This window comes from Vulpes vulpes, chromosome 4 (genome assembly GCF_048418805.1).
Source record: "Vulpes vulpes isolate BD-2025 chromosome 4, VulVul3, whole genome shotgun sequence".
Lineage (NCBI taxonomy): Eukaryota > Metazoa > Chordata > Mammalia > Carnivora > Canidae > Vulpes > Vulpes vulpes.
This window is the reverse complement of record NC_132783.1, coordinates 12,501,486-12,516,667: the sequence shown is the minus strand read 5'-3', so window position 1 is coordinate 12,516,667 and position 15,182 is coordinate 12,501,486. Positions and strand designations below refer to the sequence as shown.

Here is a 15,182-nt window from a genome sequence, read left to right as displayed (position 1 = left end):
GATGAATGCATTTGAAGAAACAGGGCACGAATGGGAAAATAGTGTCAAATGTTAGTGGGAGGTCATGTAAAACAAGGATTCGGAATTGCCCCTGGGATTGGTAATAAGAATGTCAGTGGTGATTTTGGCAAGAGCAGTTTCACCAGGTGACTGGGGACATCAGTCAGATATCAGTGGGCTCCGGAGTGAGTGTAGACTATTCTTTCAAAAACTGTGAACTATAAAGAGGAAAGAATAGGAAGAGAGCTTTGAGAGTTTGTTTGTTAGTTTTTGGGTTTTGTTGTTGTTGTTTTTTAGTGGAAACATAACCATCTTTAAATGCGTTTGGGAGGAAGTCAATAACCAGAGAAGTAGAGGTACCTGCAAGAGAAGGCCTAATCTTGCGTTAGACAACTAAGTGGGCCAGACTCAAGGGATTCTGAGTCTAGGTGGAGGGAAGGCCTTCTCTCTCCCACTGTGACAGGAAAGAAGGGAGAAAGGAGGGCCCACAGGGAAGGATTTCTGCAAGTTTGGTGGTAGCAAGTCAGACTTTCCTGTCCAAGGGCCTGTTACCTCCGGGATGTAGGAAATTAGGAGCTCTGCTCAAAGTGCCAAGGTAAGTGGCAGGACGGCAGACGAAGGATGGGAAGAAAGTTCTGAGAAAGATCCTGAGGTGAACGGGAGATTGAACTGACTGGGAAACAGAGAGTGATTTCAGAACGTTGTGGAGGTGGAGGATAATGAATACATCGTGAAACCAATCGGCACGAATCTGTGATTTTCTCCAGTAGGGCTTAGAGGGCCGGACTGAGACACGAAGTAGGCTAAAGCATTTCAACTCATCTGGACTGTCTTCAATGAAACCACTGAAGCTTTGCAGCTTCCTTTGCCCATTCTTTAAATGTGACACCTTAGTTTTGGGCCTAGGCTCTCTTTCTTCTTACTTTGTAGACCCTGCCAATTAATCTCATTCAATGCCTGACTCAATCTCTCTAGGCCGACAACTCCTGAACCAATACTCTCGACTGTAGGTGCCAGGGGCAGGCTGCCCCAAGACGGGCCACTTTGAAATGAACATTATTTGGAGTTAAAGGTAATCAAAACCCAGCAAATGCAGAAAAAGCTCTCTTCTTGGTCCTAACTGCCTAAATTTACATTGGAAAGGAGAGCCTGTACTAGGAAGAGAGCTATTAATAGAGACTCCCCTTTACCTAAGAAACTCATCTGCATAATAGGGCAACTTTTGTTTTTCAAGACATCTTTCACCTTCCTGCTAACAGCCTGTCTTCCCTTTGAGTCCTCAGACCCTCCCCCTTTCCTTAGCTCTTATAAGCTTCATGTTGCCTCATTGTCTTTGGAATTTCGTTTTTGTGTGGAGTCCCTGTATATAAGCCTATTAAATTTGATTTTCTCCCGTTAATCTGTTTCCCATAAAATTGATTCTAAGTCCAGCTAGAAGGACCATAAGGCAGAGGAAGTGCTTCCTCCCTGAGATAACCCTGCCTTTCTCCAAGAGCACCAGACTCCTGGGCCCATCTGCCTTCTGAGCATCTTTCATTAGTCTGTCCTCAAGCTCAGGCATTTCCCCTACCCTGAGAATGAATGTGAGCTCCAGGAGGGCAAGGGTTTATTTGTCTTTTTTACCGTTGCATGCCCTGAGCTCAGTGTTCAATGAATGTCTGTTAAATAAATGAAAGAATCCACTCAGAGAACTAAGCCTCAGACCTGGGAGTCATCTTTTACTCCCAATTTCTCCTTCACCTCTGACATCCAATCCACTAAGTCTTGTCCAAAATGAAATATGTCTTACCGCAGAAAAGAAAAGTGAATTATCAAACAATTTTAACACAGAAACTTGTGTTTGCTCTGCCTCCTTTTTCTGGCTTCATTAACACTGGGACTAAACTAGTGGGAGGGTACCTCCTTCTCTGCTTCCTCTCCCTATCTGCCCCCAGCCCTCTCAGTCTCAGAGGAAAGGGAGCCCGTTTTTCATTTGCTAATGATTTGGGATCAGGTTATAATGGGCCATTGAGGTATATTGTGGAAGAAAAGAGGAAAACGGAGCTTTCTGGAGGAGGGTTAAGGACTTCGCGGGGTGGCAGCAGAGAAGTGAGGAAGGAGGGGCCTGGGTTGAGATCCAAGTTTGTGCGAGGAGGGGGGCTGAAAAAGACCTCTGCCAGGGCATGGGTCCTCCCAACCACATTGGGGGAAACTGGTCTTTGATCGCCCCGGTTCATGAAGTTTGAGCCACTGCTCTGTGTACAGGATCAGGGCTTGGACCCCTCTGCACTGGGGTCCAGAAGGACCTTTCTTTGGTTCCCCTAGAAGATACTCTCTCCCTCTTAAGAGGCACCAGGGAGCCTGTAAGTTCTAGAGACATCCCCTTGGCACCTAATTAGTTGGGGGAAGGAGTTCCCATACTCCTTCCCTGAATGGGTCCTGAACTGGGTGAGCTGGAGACCTCCAGAGGGGGGACAGTGTTAATCATGCCTCCATCATGGGATGGTTTGTCTGCCTGTCTTTCTTCTGTGAACAATAACTGTGGTCCAAGCCTCCTTCATCTCTCACCTGGTAACTCCCCACCTCCTATCTCACCCCACCCCATCCATTCTGCACACAGAAGCCAGAGTTTTGTTGGAAGGAAGGAAGGAAGGAAGGAAGGAAGGAAGGAAGGAAGGAAGGAAGGAGAAAGAAGAAGTACAATGCTTGATCCCATCCTTCTCATCTGGCTAACAGGTATACTCCAGGTTTTAGCTTCATTTAGGGTCACTTACTCTGAACAATCTTATCTGACCACCCTCCCTTCAGGACCCACACACAAGATTAGAGGTGTAGGTATATACTTCCCTCTATGCCCTGCAGTTTATTGTAATTGTTTATATTTTTAACTAACTTGACAGAATATAGGCCCATTTGTCTTTTTGTCACCTTTTCTCTAAAGTCTGTCCCTGAGCTTTGAGTTTGGTGGGTAGGGGTAAGATCTACACCAGTGGTTCTCAAACTTGAGCATGGATCAGAATTACCTGGAGGATTTGTTAAAATCCTGGATTCCCCTTACTGATTCAGTAGGTCTAGCGTGGACCTGGAAATCATGTGTCTCTGATGAGTCTCAGGTACTGATGCTGGGGCTGGATGGAGATCACACACAGTTCGATTTACTGCTGCCTTGCATCTAGTAAGAAGAGAGGTCAGTGGGGTAGATTGGAGTGACTTTTCAGATAAAAAGAAAGGTTGAGTGAGAAGTGTAAGTTTTGGACATCTCAGAGGTAGTGGTTAAAATGGAGATATTTGGGGACACCTGCATGGCTCAGAGGTTGAGCATCTGCCTAAGGCTCAGGGTGTGATCCTGGGTCCTGGGATCAAGTTCTGCATGGGGTTCACTGCAGGGAGCCTGCTTCTCTCTCTGCCTATGTCTCTGTGTCTGCCTCTCTCTGTGTCTTTCATGAATAAATAAATAAAATCTTAAAATAAAATAAAATGGGAGATATTTTAATTTGATATTAAAGCTGGGCAGAGGGCAGCCTGGGTAGCTCAGCAGTTTAGTACCGCCTTTCAGCCCAGGGTGGGATCCTGGAGACCCAGGATCGAGTCCCATGTTAGACTCCCTGCATGGAGCCTGCTTCTCCCTCTGCTTGTGTCTCTGCCTCTCTCTCTCTGTGTGTCTCTCATGAATAAATAAATAAAATCTTTAATAAAAAAATAAATAAAAAATAAAAAATAAAGCTGGACAGAACTTTCCAATAGTTGACAAGGTCCAGGATCTAACTACGAGAACACATGGTTGAAGTGGCCGGTAGGTGAAGGTACGGTATGGAGGCAAAGACCTGATAATTAAAAGAAAATATATATATATATATTGTTTTTACTTTAAAAAGTACAATATTGAAATTTTAAAAAAGGGTGTAAGTGAAAAGAAAGATTGTAACATGGAATGTGTGACATCATTCCAATTTTATTAAAAATGCCTAGAAAAAAATACTGAAAATACATGGGAGTGTTTATAATAGTTATCCCTGTGGGTGAGTTATATTACCTTCCTAAATTTTCAAAATTCTCTCCATTATCATGTTTTCCTTTCATAATTAGAGGAAAGCTTTTCTTATTTTGAACCTCTCCAGTGTTAGACATTTCCATCTGGTTGAATCAAGTTACATCCCCTCTTATCCCCCTCTTGGACTTGTTTCTCACTGACATCTTAACTTGTGCTAAAAGTATGAAAATCAACAAAATTAAAGCAACCAGAATAAACAAGCAAGACGAAAGGAAAAGGAAGAAAAAAACCTCAAGAAAAAATTTTTGTAGCTGTTACTGGCACTTGCACGAAAGTATCTCAGGCATTTGCCTTCTAATCATTCCATATATTTGAAGGCTGTTTTGGGACTGGTGACCTCCTTGCCTGGTCAGACAGGGAACTCTAGTCCTAATCTCCTACCCATCACCTCCTGTTTCTTCTCATGGAATTCACAAATGTGCTAAATATGGTTCCTAACTTTTCTCTTCTTGTTCAGAATTATACCTCCTTGTCTCTCTTTGAGGTAGATCCTGTCCTACCCAAATAATACCACTTTCAAAAGTTAACAGAAAGTTATTCTTTTCTATCATTTAGTATTAAAATTATTTTCTTAGAGACGACTTGACAACCTCATTATAACAAGATTTATTTGGGGCATAAATTCAAAGTTCAAAACAAGAACTAAGCTCAAATAAACTTTTAGAATACATCCCATTTTATCCAGGATAGCCCTTGTGCAATAAAAAATTCTATGTATCATGGAGTCTACCAACTGGCAGTGGTATTTGCCAGTAAGAATTTCTTACTCATTTTTCTAAAGGAATGAGATATATAGGACTTTCAGCATACGCACTTACTTTATTTTAATTATGAGCAATTCTGTGGGCACCTGGCTGGCTCAATTGGTAAAACATGCAACTCTTGGTCTGAGGGCCATGAGTTTAAGCCCCATGTTGGGTCTGGAGCCTACTTAAAAAAACCCAAGAAACAAAGAACAACTATTAATTATGAGCAATTCTGCATCTCTTGTTAAGAACTCATAATTCTCTACCTACAGAGTAGTACTTACAAATGAAATGACTAAGTAAACATTCATGGGTTTAATCATGTAGTTTTGAAATCAGGAATATGAATATAAAGTTCCAAATATTTATTTCGTAAAACCCCATTATTACAGAAGAAAATAATTGAATGGCATATGGCCATAGCAGAACGTAAGAGATATATAGAATTATAACTTTCTTTTTTTAAAAAAAATAATTTATTCATTTATTCATGAGAGACACAGAAAGAGAGAGGCAGACACAAGCAGGCTCCTTGCAGGGAGCCCCATGTGGGTGGGTCAGGACTCCATCCCCCCTGGGACTCTAGGATCATGCCCTGGGCCAAAGGCAGGCACCCAACGCTGAGCCACCCAGGGATCCCAGAATTATAACTTTCATCAGAAACACGGATCAGATCAGACCAGATGAGATCAGGGAAGCCTAGAATCTTGATATCTCAACTACACTGATGACTTCGTGGCTGTGTTTTTGAATGTCCTTTCATCTCTGGTAATAAAATGTGAATTAATTCAACTGTTCTAAGTTCTAGGAGATGGTGATCCTGAATGATTCGGCAAGGTAAGACTGTAAGTGACAGAATGGAACAGAAAGTAGTTTTATTATTATTTTTTTTTAAGAGTTTGATTTATTTGTTCATGAGAGACACACAAAAAGAGAGAGAGAGAAGCAGAGATACAGGCAGAGGGAGAAGCAAGCTCCATGCAGGGAGCCCGATGTGGGACTCGATCCCAGGATCCCGGGATCACACCCTGAGCCAAAGGCAGACGGTCAACCACTGAGCCACCCAGGAGTCCCTAATCATCGCTTTCTAAGTTAGGTAAGAACAATCAGAAATTACTGAATGTTAAAGAAGAAAAGGTATCAGATATCATCTTGTCTATCATCTCATTGGGGAAACTAAGGCCCAAAGAGATTTGTCAGAGTCACAGTGTGAGTTGGTAGGAGTCTCCTGACTTCTAGTCCAGGGTTATTTATAGCACGTGACACTGCCTGAGTGCTTCAGTATTTTGAAGTCATGGCATAATTGAGAGACTATTCTTGGGACCGTCAGTCCTGATTAATTCATCAGCTAGTACTGTTTTACCTCTTTATTTTTCTCAACTCAGTACACTTTTATTTTGTGGCCTGATGTTTTCGGAATGGGATAGTCAGAATAAACAAGTAATGTATTAAGCGGCGAATGTAATTTTAATTTTTTTTTTAGGGAGAATACTTGAAATAAGACTGGCTGGAATTTAGAAAAGTTGCAATTTTCCAGAGAAGACCAAGAAAGAGATAGGGAGGAATGGTCCAGGGAGTTGATAACCAACCACCAGGGCCTCTCCTGGGCACTTTTATGGGGCTCTCTCATTCCAAGGTTAGAGGCCGTTAGCCTCATTTTATTTCTCATGAAGAAACTGGGGCTCCAAGAAGTTCTATAATTTTTTTAAAAGATTAATTAATTAATTAATTAATTAATTTATGAGAGACACAGAGAGAGAGGCAGAGACACAGGCAGAGGGAGAAGCAGGCTCCATGCAGGGAGCCTGATGTGGGACTTGATCCTGGGACTCCAGGATCACGCCCTGGGCCGAAGGCAGGCGCTAAACCCCTGAGCCACCCAGGGATCCCAGAAGTTCTTTTTTTTTTTTTTTTTTTCCAGAAGTTCTATAATTTACCCCAGTCATACAAGTTGGTCAACTGGTAGAGCTAGATCCAGTGCTGTCTGTCTGTCTGGGAAGCCTGTGTACTCTTACCTCTACAGGACAGTATGTGTAAGGTGAACCAAGGGAGGTAACGAAGCTGCAGTGTGACCTAGTCATAGTGACAACAATGGCATAGTGCTTTACACGTGTGATCTGTAAACAGTGACTGAACAAGCACATTGAACGAGGCTGACACGTCCTCTTCCTCAGTGCAACAGGAGAGGAAGACCGAAGACGTATACTTAAGGTTTCCTTTGGTTTAAGTGCTTTCTGAAAAAAGTATCCAAAGGCTAAATTAGTTTTGTCTTGCCACATTTATCAGATTATTATGTTCTTGATGCAGGTGGATAGGTTGGTGCATGATTTTTTTTTTTTTTTAGGTTGGTGCATGATTGTGTGAAATCAAACCTGATAATGTTCAGAAGAGTTCTTCCAGCAGTTCCAACATGCCTTCGGGTTCAATATTCAGTTTTGTAATTAGTGATCACTCTTCCTATTTACTGAAGGGGAGTTTTAATCTGCACCCATGTCTCTTTCCTTTGGAACCTAAGGGTCACATAGACTTCTTTTTCTCCTGTGTTAACCTCCACATAAAAAAGCAAATTTGTATTTTGTGGAATATTGGCAACCGGTTATTTTTACCCATACATACCCTCCCGGATAAGCCATGATTCATGGCTTAATTTTGATTAATTTTACATTAGTCTGCAACTCCAGTTTAAGCTTTAGTGTCCATTCTCTCCTTCGGAAGGCAATGTCCAGTCCTGAAATCCTGTGAACTAGAAAGGTGGTGTCCGTCCACTTATAAATAATCATTGCCCTCCAGTGAATCAATCCTCACTTGCAATGATCAATGTCCGATACAACCTCGGGTGAAGACGCAAATCCATCTCCAAAACTGGATTCCCTGTATTTAAAAACGTCATCCTGATTCTCAACTCCCTAGAACTGTTACTACAAAAGAACTGTTTATTTTGCCATTCAGCCTAAAAATAAAACCTTTCACCCAGATCACACACTTTCTTTTTTTTAATAGTCACATATATATATATATATATTTTTTTTTTTCTTCTTTCTGTCAAGAATTTCAAACTAAATCTGCAAGAATCCATTTCCAGGTACAAACAAGGAGATCGGACGAGAATCGCGACCGGGCAGCTTGGAGCGGGGGATCTCAAAGCCCACCTTCCCGCCTGGAGACCCCCTGGAGAAGGTCCTGACTTGCAAGGGAAGCCAGGGAGGGGATCTCAAGGGCGGGTCGGCGCCCCCCACCCTGCGGCCCGAGGCCCCGCCCCCAGGACCAGGCCCCGCCCCCGCGCCCGAGGCCCCGCCCCCCGCCCGAGGCCCCGCCCCCCGCGGCCCGAGGCCCGCGAAGAGTTAACGAGGGACGGAGCCCCCCGCGCCGCGGACTCCCGGCGCGCTCCCTCCGCCCTCGCGTCCCCACCCTCGCGTTCGGGCGAGGGATTAAAGTGCTCCCCCCTGTGGCAGCAGTGACCCAGAAAGGAGTTCGATTCGCGCGGCCCCTCCTCCATCGGCCGCCGAACGCCCGTCCGAGAGTGCCTCCCTGCGCGAGGGCCGCGTGTGTGCGCCGGCAGAGCAGGGGCCCGCCCGGCTCCCCGCCCGCCCGCCCGGCTCCCCGCCCGGCTCCCCGCCCGCCCGCCCGCCCGCCGCGGCCCGAACTCATGCAGCGCGGAGCCGGCGGCGTGGAGCCCAGCGCCTCCGCCGAAGCCTTCCGCAGCAGGTAGGCGCGCGGGCCGCGGGGCGCGGGCGCGGGCGCGGGGGCGGGGGGCGGGGGCCGCGCGTGTGTCCGCGCGTGTCCGCGCGTGGGTCCGTGTGCGCGTCCCGGTACCGCGGCGGCGGCGGCGGCGGCGGCGGCGGCTGCAGGACCAGCCGGGAGGCTCAGCCATATTTGATGGTTTTGTTGCTCTGCTCGGGAGTTCTCGGGAGTAATTTAATGCCGAAGGTCGCTGCCTAGTGGAAATAATATAGTACGTCATTAATATGGCGCCAAAAGATTGGGTTCTCGGTCTGTAGCGAGGAGGGAGGGAGGGCCGGCCGCCGCCGAGCGCCGCGGTCCTATCCCACCAGCAACTTGGGCATTGCCGGGGCGGGGGCCGCAGGAGGAGGAGGACCCCATGATTGGGGATCCTGAGAATTGATCTGGGTTTGCATCAGTAAGTTGTATTATGATCATTTTTCAAAAAAAAAAAAAAAAATTTTTTTTTTTTTTTTTTTTTGCGGGGTGGGTGGGGGGTGGTGGTGGCGCTGAAGACTTCGAGCTTTTTTTTTTTTTTCTTCTTCTTCTTTCGGATTTGCGAAGAACGTGCGGTTTTCAGGTGAACCCTCCTTTACACGCGTGTAGGAGCAGAAGCCCAGTCTAGTTGGCTTTAGCGGATACACATTATTATTATTATTATTTTAAAAAAGCCAAAGCGCATTAGGCTGCATGAAAGTGGAAAGCATAGTAGCAACTTGGTAGACAGATGGCAATGGCAGAACGCAGGTCCGCGTACGTATATGAATCCGGAGTGTGTGTGTGACCGCGGGGGGGGGGGGGGGGGCGACTCTCTGTCCAGACGTATAGGTGTGTGCGTGTAGGTCCGTCTCGGCAGGGTGGCCGCGGCAGCCCTGGCGCTTGTCACCGCGTCACCCCATGTCCAAAATATTCTGTGCATCGATGCAAGGGCAGTGAGCGGGGGGTGCAGGGACAGCTCGGCAATCAGATCCTCCCAAATCGGGTTTCCAGGGAGCAGCCCCTTTCACTCAAAGCGAGACCGTCTGCAAAGTGTAAAGCCCTTCACCGGTGAGCCCAGGAAGCAGTTGCCCCGGTAGAGCAAAGTACCGATTACCCGTGAACTCAGAGCGGATTGCAAACTGCGACCTTTGGCACCCTCTGCAGACCGTGCCGACGCGGGGGGTGGGGTCGCCGGGGCTCCGCTGCCTTCCCCCGAGCGTGCGGCGTGCACCCCGGGACGGCAAGTTGCAGGAGCCCTTCGGCGCACGTGTCTGGTGCCTGTGAGTGTTTGTGAGTTGGGGGCTGTTGTTCGGTAGCCGGCGGGCTCTCCGGGTGGTTGGCGCTGGCTTGCAAATGCGGGAGACGGATGGAATGTGGAATGTTGACCGGGGAACCGAATCCCGTCGGAACGGTCCCATTCGCTGGAGAAATTCGATCCCTTCCACCTCCTTCCCGCTCCCCCCCGCCCTCGCCCGCCCGCCCGCCCGCCCGCCTGCGGGCAGGAGGCGGGGCCGAGGACGCGGCTGCTGCTCAAAGTGGCGGAGCGCGGCGGCGGGAGGCAGGTGCACGGCACCCGCCAGTGGGGGTGCCTCAACTTCCGCGGGCGTGTAAATAGCAGGCGCTCTCCCCTCCCACCGGTAATAGGTGACCTGGCGGCCGAGGGCGGCGGGGGGGGCCGGGGGAGCCCGGGACCGAGCCTCCGCGGCACGTGGGCAGGTGCTGGGGGGGCCCCGGGGCCAACTTTTGTGGCCCGCCTCGGGCGTTGGGGCCGGCGGCTCCCGGTGGGGATGGGGGCGGGCGGCGGCCGCGGCGTCACCTAACGGTCCCGGGGGCGCCGCCGCGGGCCCGGGGTGGGGGCTCCGGGGCGGGGACGCCCGGCCCTCCGCGCCCGCGCCCGCGCCGCCCGCCGCCCGCGCCCCGCACAAAGCCCGCGGCGCGGGGGCGGCCGCCGCGCCCCCGCCCGGGAGCGGCCCGAAGCCCGTCGGCGTCCCCGTCCCCGTCCCCGTCCCCGCGCCGGTTCCGGCGGGCGGCCGCAGGCGTTTGTTTGTTGGTTCCGCGCCGCCCTCCTCGCCGGATGGCTTCCTGTGACAGAGGTGATCCACAGTTTCCAGAACTGTCTGGGGGCGGGAGCGGGAGCCGGAGCCGAGCCGAGCCCGCCCGGGGCTGCTCGCCGCCGCCGCCTTCGCCGCTCCCAGCTCGCGGCCGTTTCTCGCCGGCGCGGCCGCCGCGGCTCCAGGTGCCGCCCGGGAGGGACTCGGGGAGGGGACGGCGCGGCCGTTTCCAGCGGCGCAAGTGGCTTCTGGACGCGAGGGAGCGTTTGATTTGCAACTGGGGCCGAGCGGATTGGTGCAGCGGCGGCGGCGGGCGGGAGGAGCGGCGGCGGGGGGGCGGCCACTTTCAGACGGGGAGGGCGGCGGCGGGGACGGCGCTGCGGGGGGAGCGGGCCCGGCTGCGCCCGGGAGGCGGCGTCGCTGCACCGGGGCTGATTCCGGCGGAGGTGCCGGGAGTTACTTTCGCCTCCTTCCGCGCTGTTGTTTCTGTCGCCTCGGGAGGAGGCGGCGGCGGCGGCGGAGAAGGAGGAGGAGGAGAGGCGGGCGGGAGGGCGGGCGGAGGGGGCGGTGCCGCGCGGAGCCGGAGCCGGAGCCGGAGCCGCGGCCCTGCGCACACCCGGCGGGCGGCGGGCGGCGGGCGTCTGGGTGCGGGGCGGCGGCCCGGCTCCCCCGCAGCCCGGGTCCCTCCCACGCGGGCGCCGCGTCCCGCCGCCTGCCCCGCCCCGCCCCGCCCGCCCCCGGCTCCCCCGCCCCGGCTCCCCCTCCCGGACGCGCGGGGGCGGCCGCAGCCCCGGCGCCCGGAGAAGGCAGCGAGCAGACAAAAAAGCGGGCGATTTAAACGCGCCTTCGGAGCCCGTTAGGAATGCGCCGTCCCCGGAGGCCGTTTCCGAGCGGCGGGGCCGGCCGGCCGCGACCCCGGCGCCCCAGGCCGCCCGCGCGGGCCGAGGGTCTGCGCCCCCGGGCCCGAGGCGGCTCCCCCGCCCGCCGCGAAGCCGCAGCTACACGTCGGCCCCGGCGTCGGAGGCTCGGCCGGCGGGGGAGGAAGGCTTAGGGGCTGGCTCCGGAGGTATTAGGTGACCCCCCCCCGGAAGCTCCGGGTTGGGAGCCTGGCTCCTCGGCTCCTTGTAGCTCGAGGCTGTTTGTGGTGTCCCAAGGCTCAGGCGCCCGTTTCGAGGTCGGTTTCCTAGTGGTCCCGGTGGTTAGAGGGGCCCGTGGGGCGTCGCGCTTCGGTCAGGTCGCCGCCGGCGGAGGTGCAGGGCCTCGCCGGGGAGAGGGAGGAAGAGCTCGTGGGACCCTGCAGGTGGGCAGACTCGGCCCCTGAGGTGCGGCGGTCGTCGTAGGGCGGGCGGCACCTGTCGGGGTGACCCTGCGTGGCACACGTCTGCGGCCCAGAGTTTTATCGCTTATGTTCCACGTATTTCCGATGGCTTCTCGTTTGGTATTTTGCTGGTCTTCCATAAGTTTGTGTATTTTTTTTTTTAAGATTTTATTTATTCATGAGAGACACAGAGAGAGAAAGAGAGGCCGAGGCAGAGGGAGAAGCAGGCTCCACGCAGGGAGCCCGACGTGGGACTCGATCCCGGGACTCCAGGCTCACGCCCCGGGCTGCAGGCGGCGCTAAGCCACTGCGCCACCCGGGGGTCCCCAAGTTTGCGTGTTTTTATATTTATATATAAATTGGCAGTTGTGAGGTCTCCCCCTTCATTTTCCCATTAGGCAGACCTAAAGGGAGTTGCCTGACAAACTGTAGAACTTGAACTTGATTCTGCCTTAAGATCCTAGGCTGCTTTTTCTGTAAGAAAAGTTGGATGGGCTGCCGCAGAGAATCCACCTGTGACAAAGCTGGTACATGTTCTTCTAAAAGGAAAAGAGGAGGGACGCCTGGGTGGCTCAGGGGTTGAGCCTCTGCCTTTGGCCCAGGGCGTGATCCTGGAGACCCAGGATCGAGTCCCACGTCGGGCTCCCTGCATGGAGCCTGCTTCTCCCTCGGCCTGTGTCTCTGCCCCCCCCCCCCCATGAATAAATAAACAAAATCTTAAAAAAAATAAAAGGAAAAGAAGAAAGTCCATCTTAACAGTTCCTTCTTTGTCCCATGACAGTGTTTTAGCCTATAATGAACCTTTTCGTCTTGTATCATTAAGGTTGAAAGAATAGCTATAGCCGGGAAAACTGAAAAATGTAAGTGCGCTTGAGAGTGAGAGGACAGGAATAAACTTAGAGGAGTTTAAGGAAATGTTCTATTTTAAAAGGAACTGTTGTTTAGCTCAGGCTGGGGAAGGATTAGCTAAAAACTTGGAGAACTTGGAATAAGAGCAGATCTCCATGTGACTCGTTCATACTAGTCACTTAATAAATAATGATTTTTGGCTTTAAGGAGCCCTTAGTGGTTTAAAGTATTATTACAGAGGTGGTGTTGCATGTACATTGTTGGAAACTAGGAAATACGGGGAAGCAAATATCCAGAGATCGCCACTGTATCACTTTATTGATAATTGTGCATATGTATATAGATTTTAATCAAAATGAGATCATACTATATATACAGTTCTATGAGGAGTGTCTCCCCCCTCCCCCATCAGCCAGCTTGATAAATTCTCATCTTATTTGATACAGGGATATATTCAGATTTCCTCAGTTGGCCCTAAAGTATAACAGCAGCTTTGTCTAAATTAATACTGTCCAGCTGAGAATCCTTTATTGCATCTGTTTATTTCCCATAGATAGTTTTTTGACAGAAAAACTTACTTTAAGTTTTTTACTTAAAAACCTAAAGACCTTAAAAGACCTAAAGGGAGTTGCCTGACAAACTGTAGAACTTTTTGACAGAACCTCTGACATTGAGGAGTCAAGCCTTTGGAATGAATCCTGACTGGACTTCTATTATTTTTTAAATTTATTTTTTAAGATTTTATTTATTCATGAGAGACACAGAGAGAGAGAGAGGCAGAGACACAGGCAGAGGGAGAAGCAGGTTCCATGCAGGGAGGAGCCCGATGTGGGACTAGATCTTGGGACTCCGGGATCAAGCCCTGAGCCAAAGGCAGATGCTCAACCGCTGAGCCACCCAGGCATCCATCCCATGGACTTCTAAGAAGTAGGAAAATTAAAATAGCATTTTATTGTAATTTGAGTTTTAGGTTTGGAAATTATTTGCTTGAAAAATGCTTTAAAGACATTTGCTTAATGTATTTATTTGCAGGCTTGTTGGGAAAATAATTATTGACTGTGTTTTCAATACTGCGGTGGTTGGAATAAATAGACTTGATCTCAATCTGATCATGTCCTGTATCTAGGATTTGTCAGGAGTAAGGAATGGCACGCGAATGTCACAGTTCTGCTTGTTTTCCGTCCACGAAGCTCTTGCCTCCTGTAGTATTGTGGGACACCCATTACATCATTACAATTCAGTCTGTGAGAATATGTGTTAAAATCCTAGTGTTCCCACAAGGTTAATGAAATAGACACTGGCCAGTACGTCTTGCTTTTTTTATTTGGTTTTGCATCAAAAAGTTTGGCTCAGTTGTTCAAATAGTTATACCAGTGTTAAACTTCATTCCTGCCCTTCCTTTAAGTTAAAACATTACATTAGCACAACATTGAGCAATACACAATCAAGAAAGTTTCTTATTTTTAAAAAAGTTTTCTAATATAGGGTCGCTTTGCTCGGAGTTGTTAGTTTCTTAGTATCAGAAACCTGGTGGGAACCTTAATTGGAAAAGTTTTAATTCCTGAGAACATCCGTTATTTCCTTGAAAGTTTTACTGTTCAGTCCATTTTCTCCATTTTCAAGATCTTGCAGCAGTTTACGTTATCTGTGTATTTACAGTTTGGACCATTAATATTTTTATTACTTGGAGTATCTGATATTTCAGAAAGCTTGAGACTTGTTTGAGAGTTTATTGTCATTTGCCTGCTTTACTTGTATAAATCTGTTTATGTGATCCTGAGTGATGTATGTTTTGATATTTTTGCAGTTGGTGTACTCTGATGGAGTCAGTTACCCTGCAGTCCTTAAATATGCCAGGGTGGCCTCAGAGGGCCTTTTTACCTTTGAGTGGAAGTGGCATCTTGTCTGCAAGTTTAGCTTAAGAGTCAGAATGTCCTGAGTCCACAGACAAAATCTAGTCTAAGAGGATATTGCTCCTGACTCTGGCCGTGTTATTGTGGCCTTATCTGGCCTAGGCCCTGAGTGATTACTAAGGATGTCTTTCTTCACCTGAAAGCAACAAAAATATTGCCAGACGTTGACTGAAAAGCTTGGTTACTGGGGAATTTCCATTCCATTTTACTCTAGATCCGTGGTATATAATGTGCTCTTAACAGGCGTTCAGGAACAAGCTTTTGGTCACTCTAAAACCAGTCCAGTATTTAGTTTTTGCTTTTGGTTCTCTGAAGTAGAGTCAAAACATTATTAGGTGATTGAGGACAGTCCAAGGATAAGTTCATTTTTAAAACCTTGGGTTCTTCTGAGCTTGTATTTTGAAGGAATTAAACCACAATATTTATTCTGTTTTAAAAGCACTAACAATTGGTAGTAGTGTATATATGTATATGTAGTACCATTATTTAATGTTTGCACAGATTTTATTAAATCTCATGACAGCTTCTAAGGCAGTTTCTTTGCACTGATTTTAAATGATGATTTCAGTGGTGAGA

The 15,182-nt window shown here is 49.3% G+C and overlaps 1 protein-coding gene across 10 annotated transcripts in view; it reads left to right on the top strand.

Moving 5' to 3' along the window:
• The first annotated feature begins 8,264 nt into the window (after window positions 1-8,264).
• Window positions 8,265-15,182, top strand: part of JADE1 (jade family PHD finger 1) — a 61,722-nt gene continuing 54,804 nt past the window's right edge. For 2 of the 10 annotated variants that reach the window (XM_026014301.2, XM_072755257.1), the window contains exon 1: window positions 9,972-10,112. Coding sequence is in view for 1 of the 10 variants with exons in the window: in XM_072755260.1 (XP_072611361.1) it covers window positions 10,550-10,568 (19 nt within the window). In the remaining 9 variants the exon portion in view is untranslated. Of the gene's footprint in view, window positions 8,482-8,543; window positions 8,915-9,971; window positions 10,113-10,489; window positions 10,569-10,599; window positions 10,712-15,182 lie in introns of those variants that run through there. The other 8 variants (XM_072755261.1, XM_072755256.1, XM_026014300.2 and 5 more) reach the window with 8 other exon arrangements.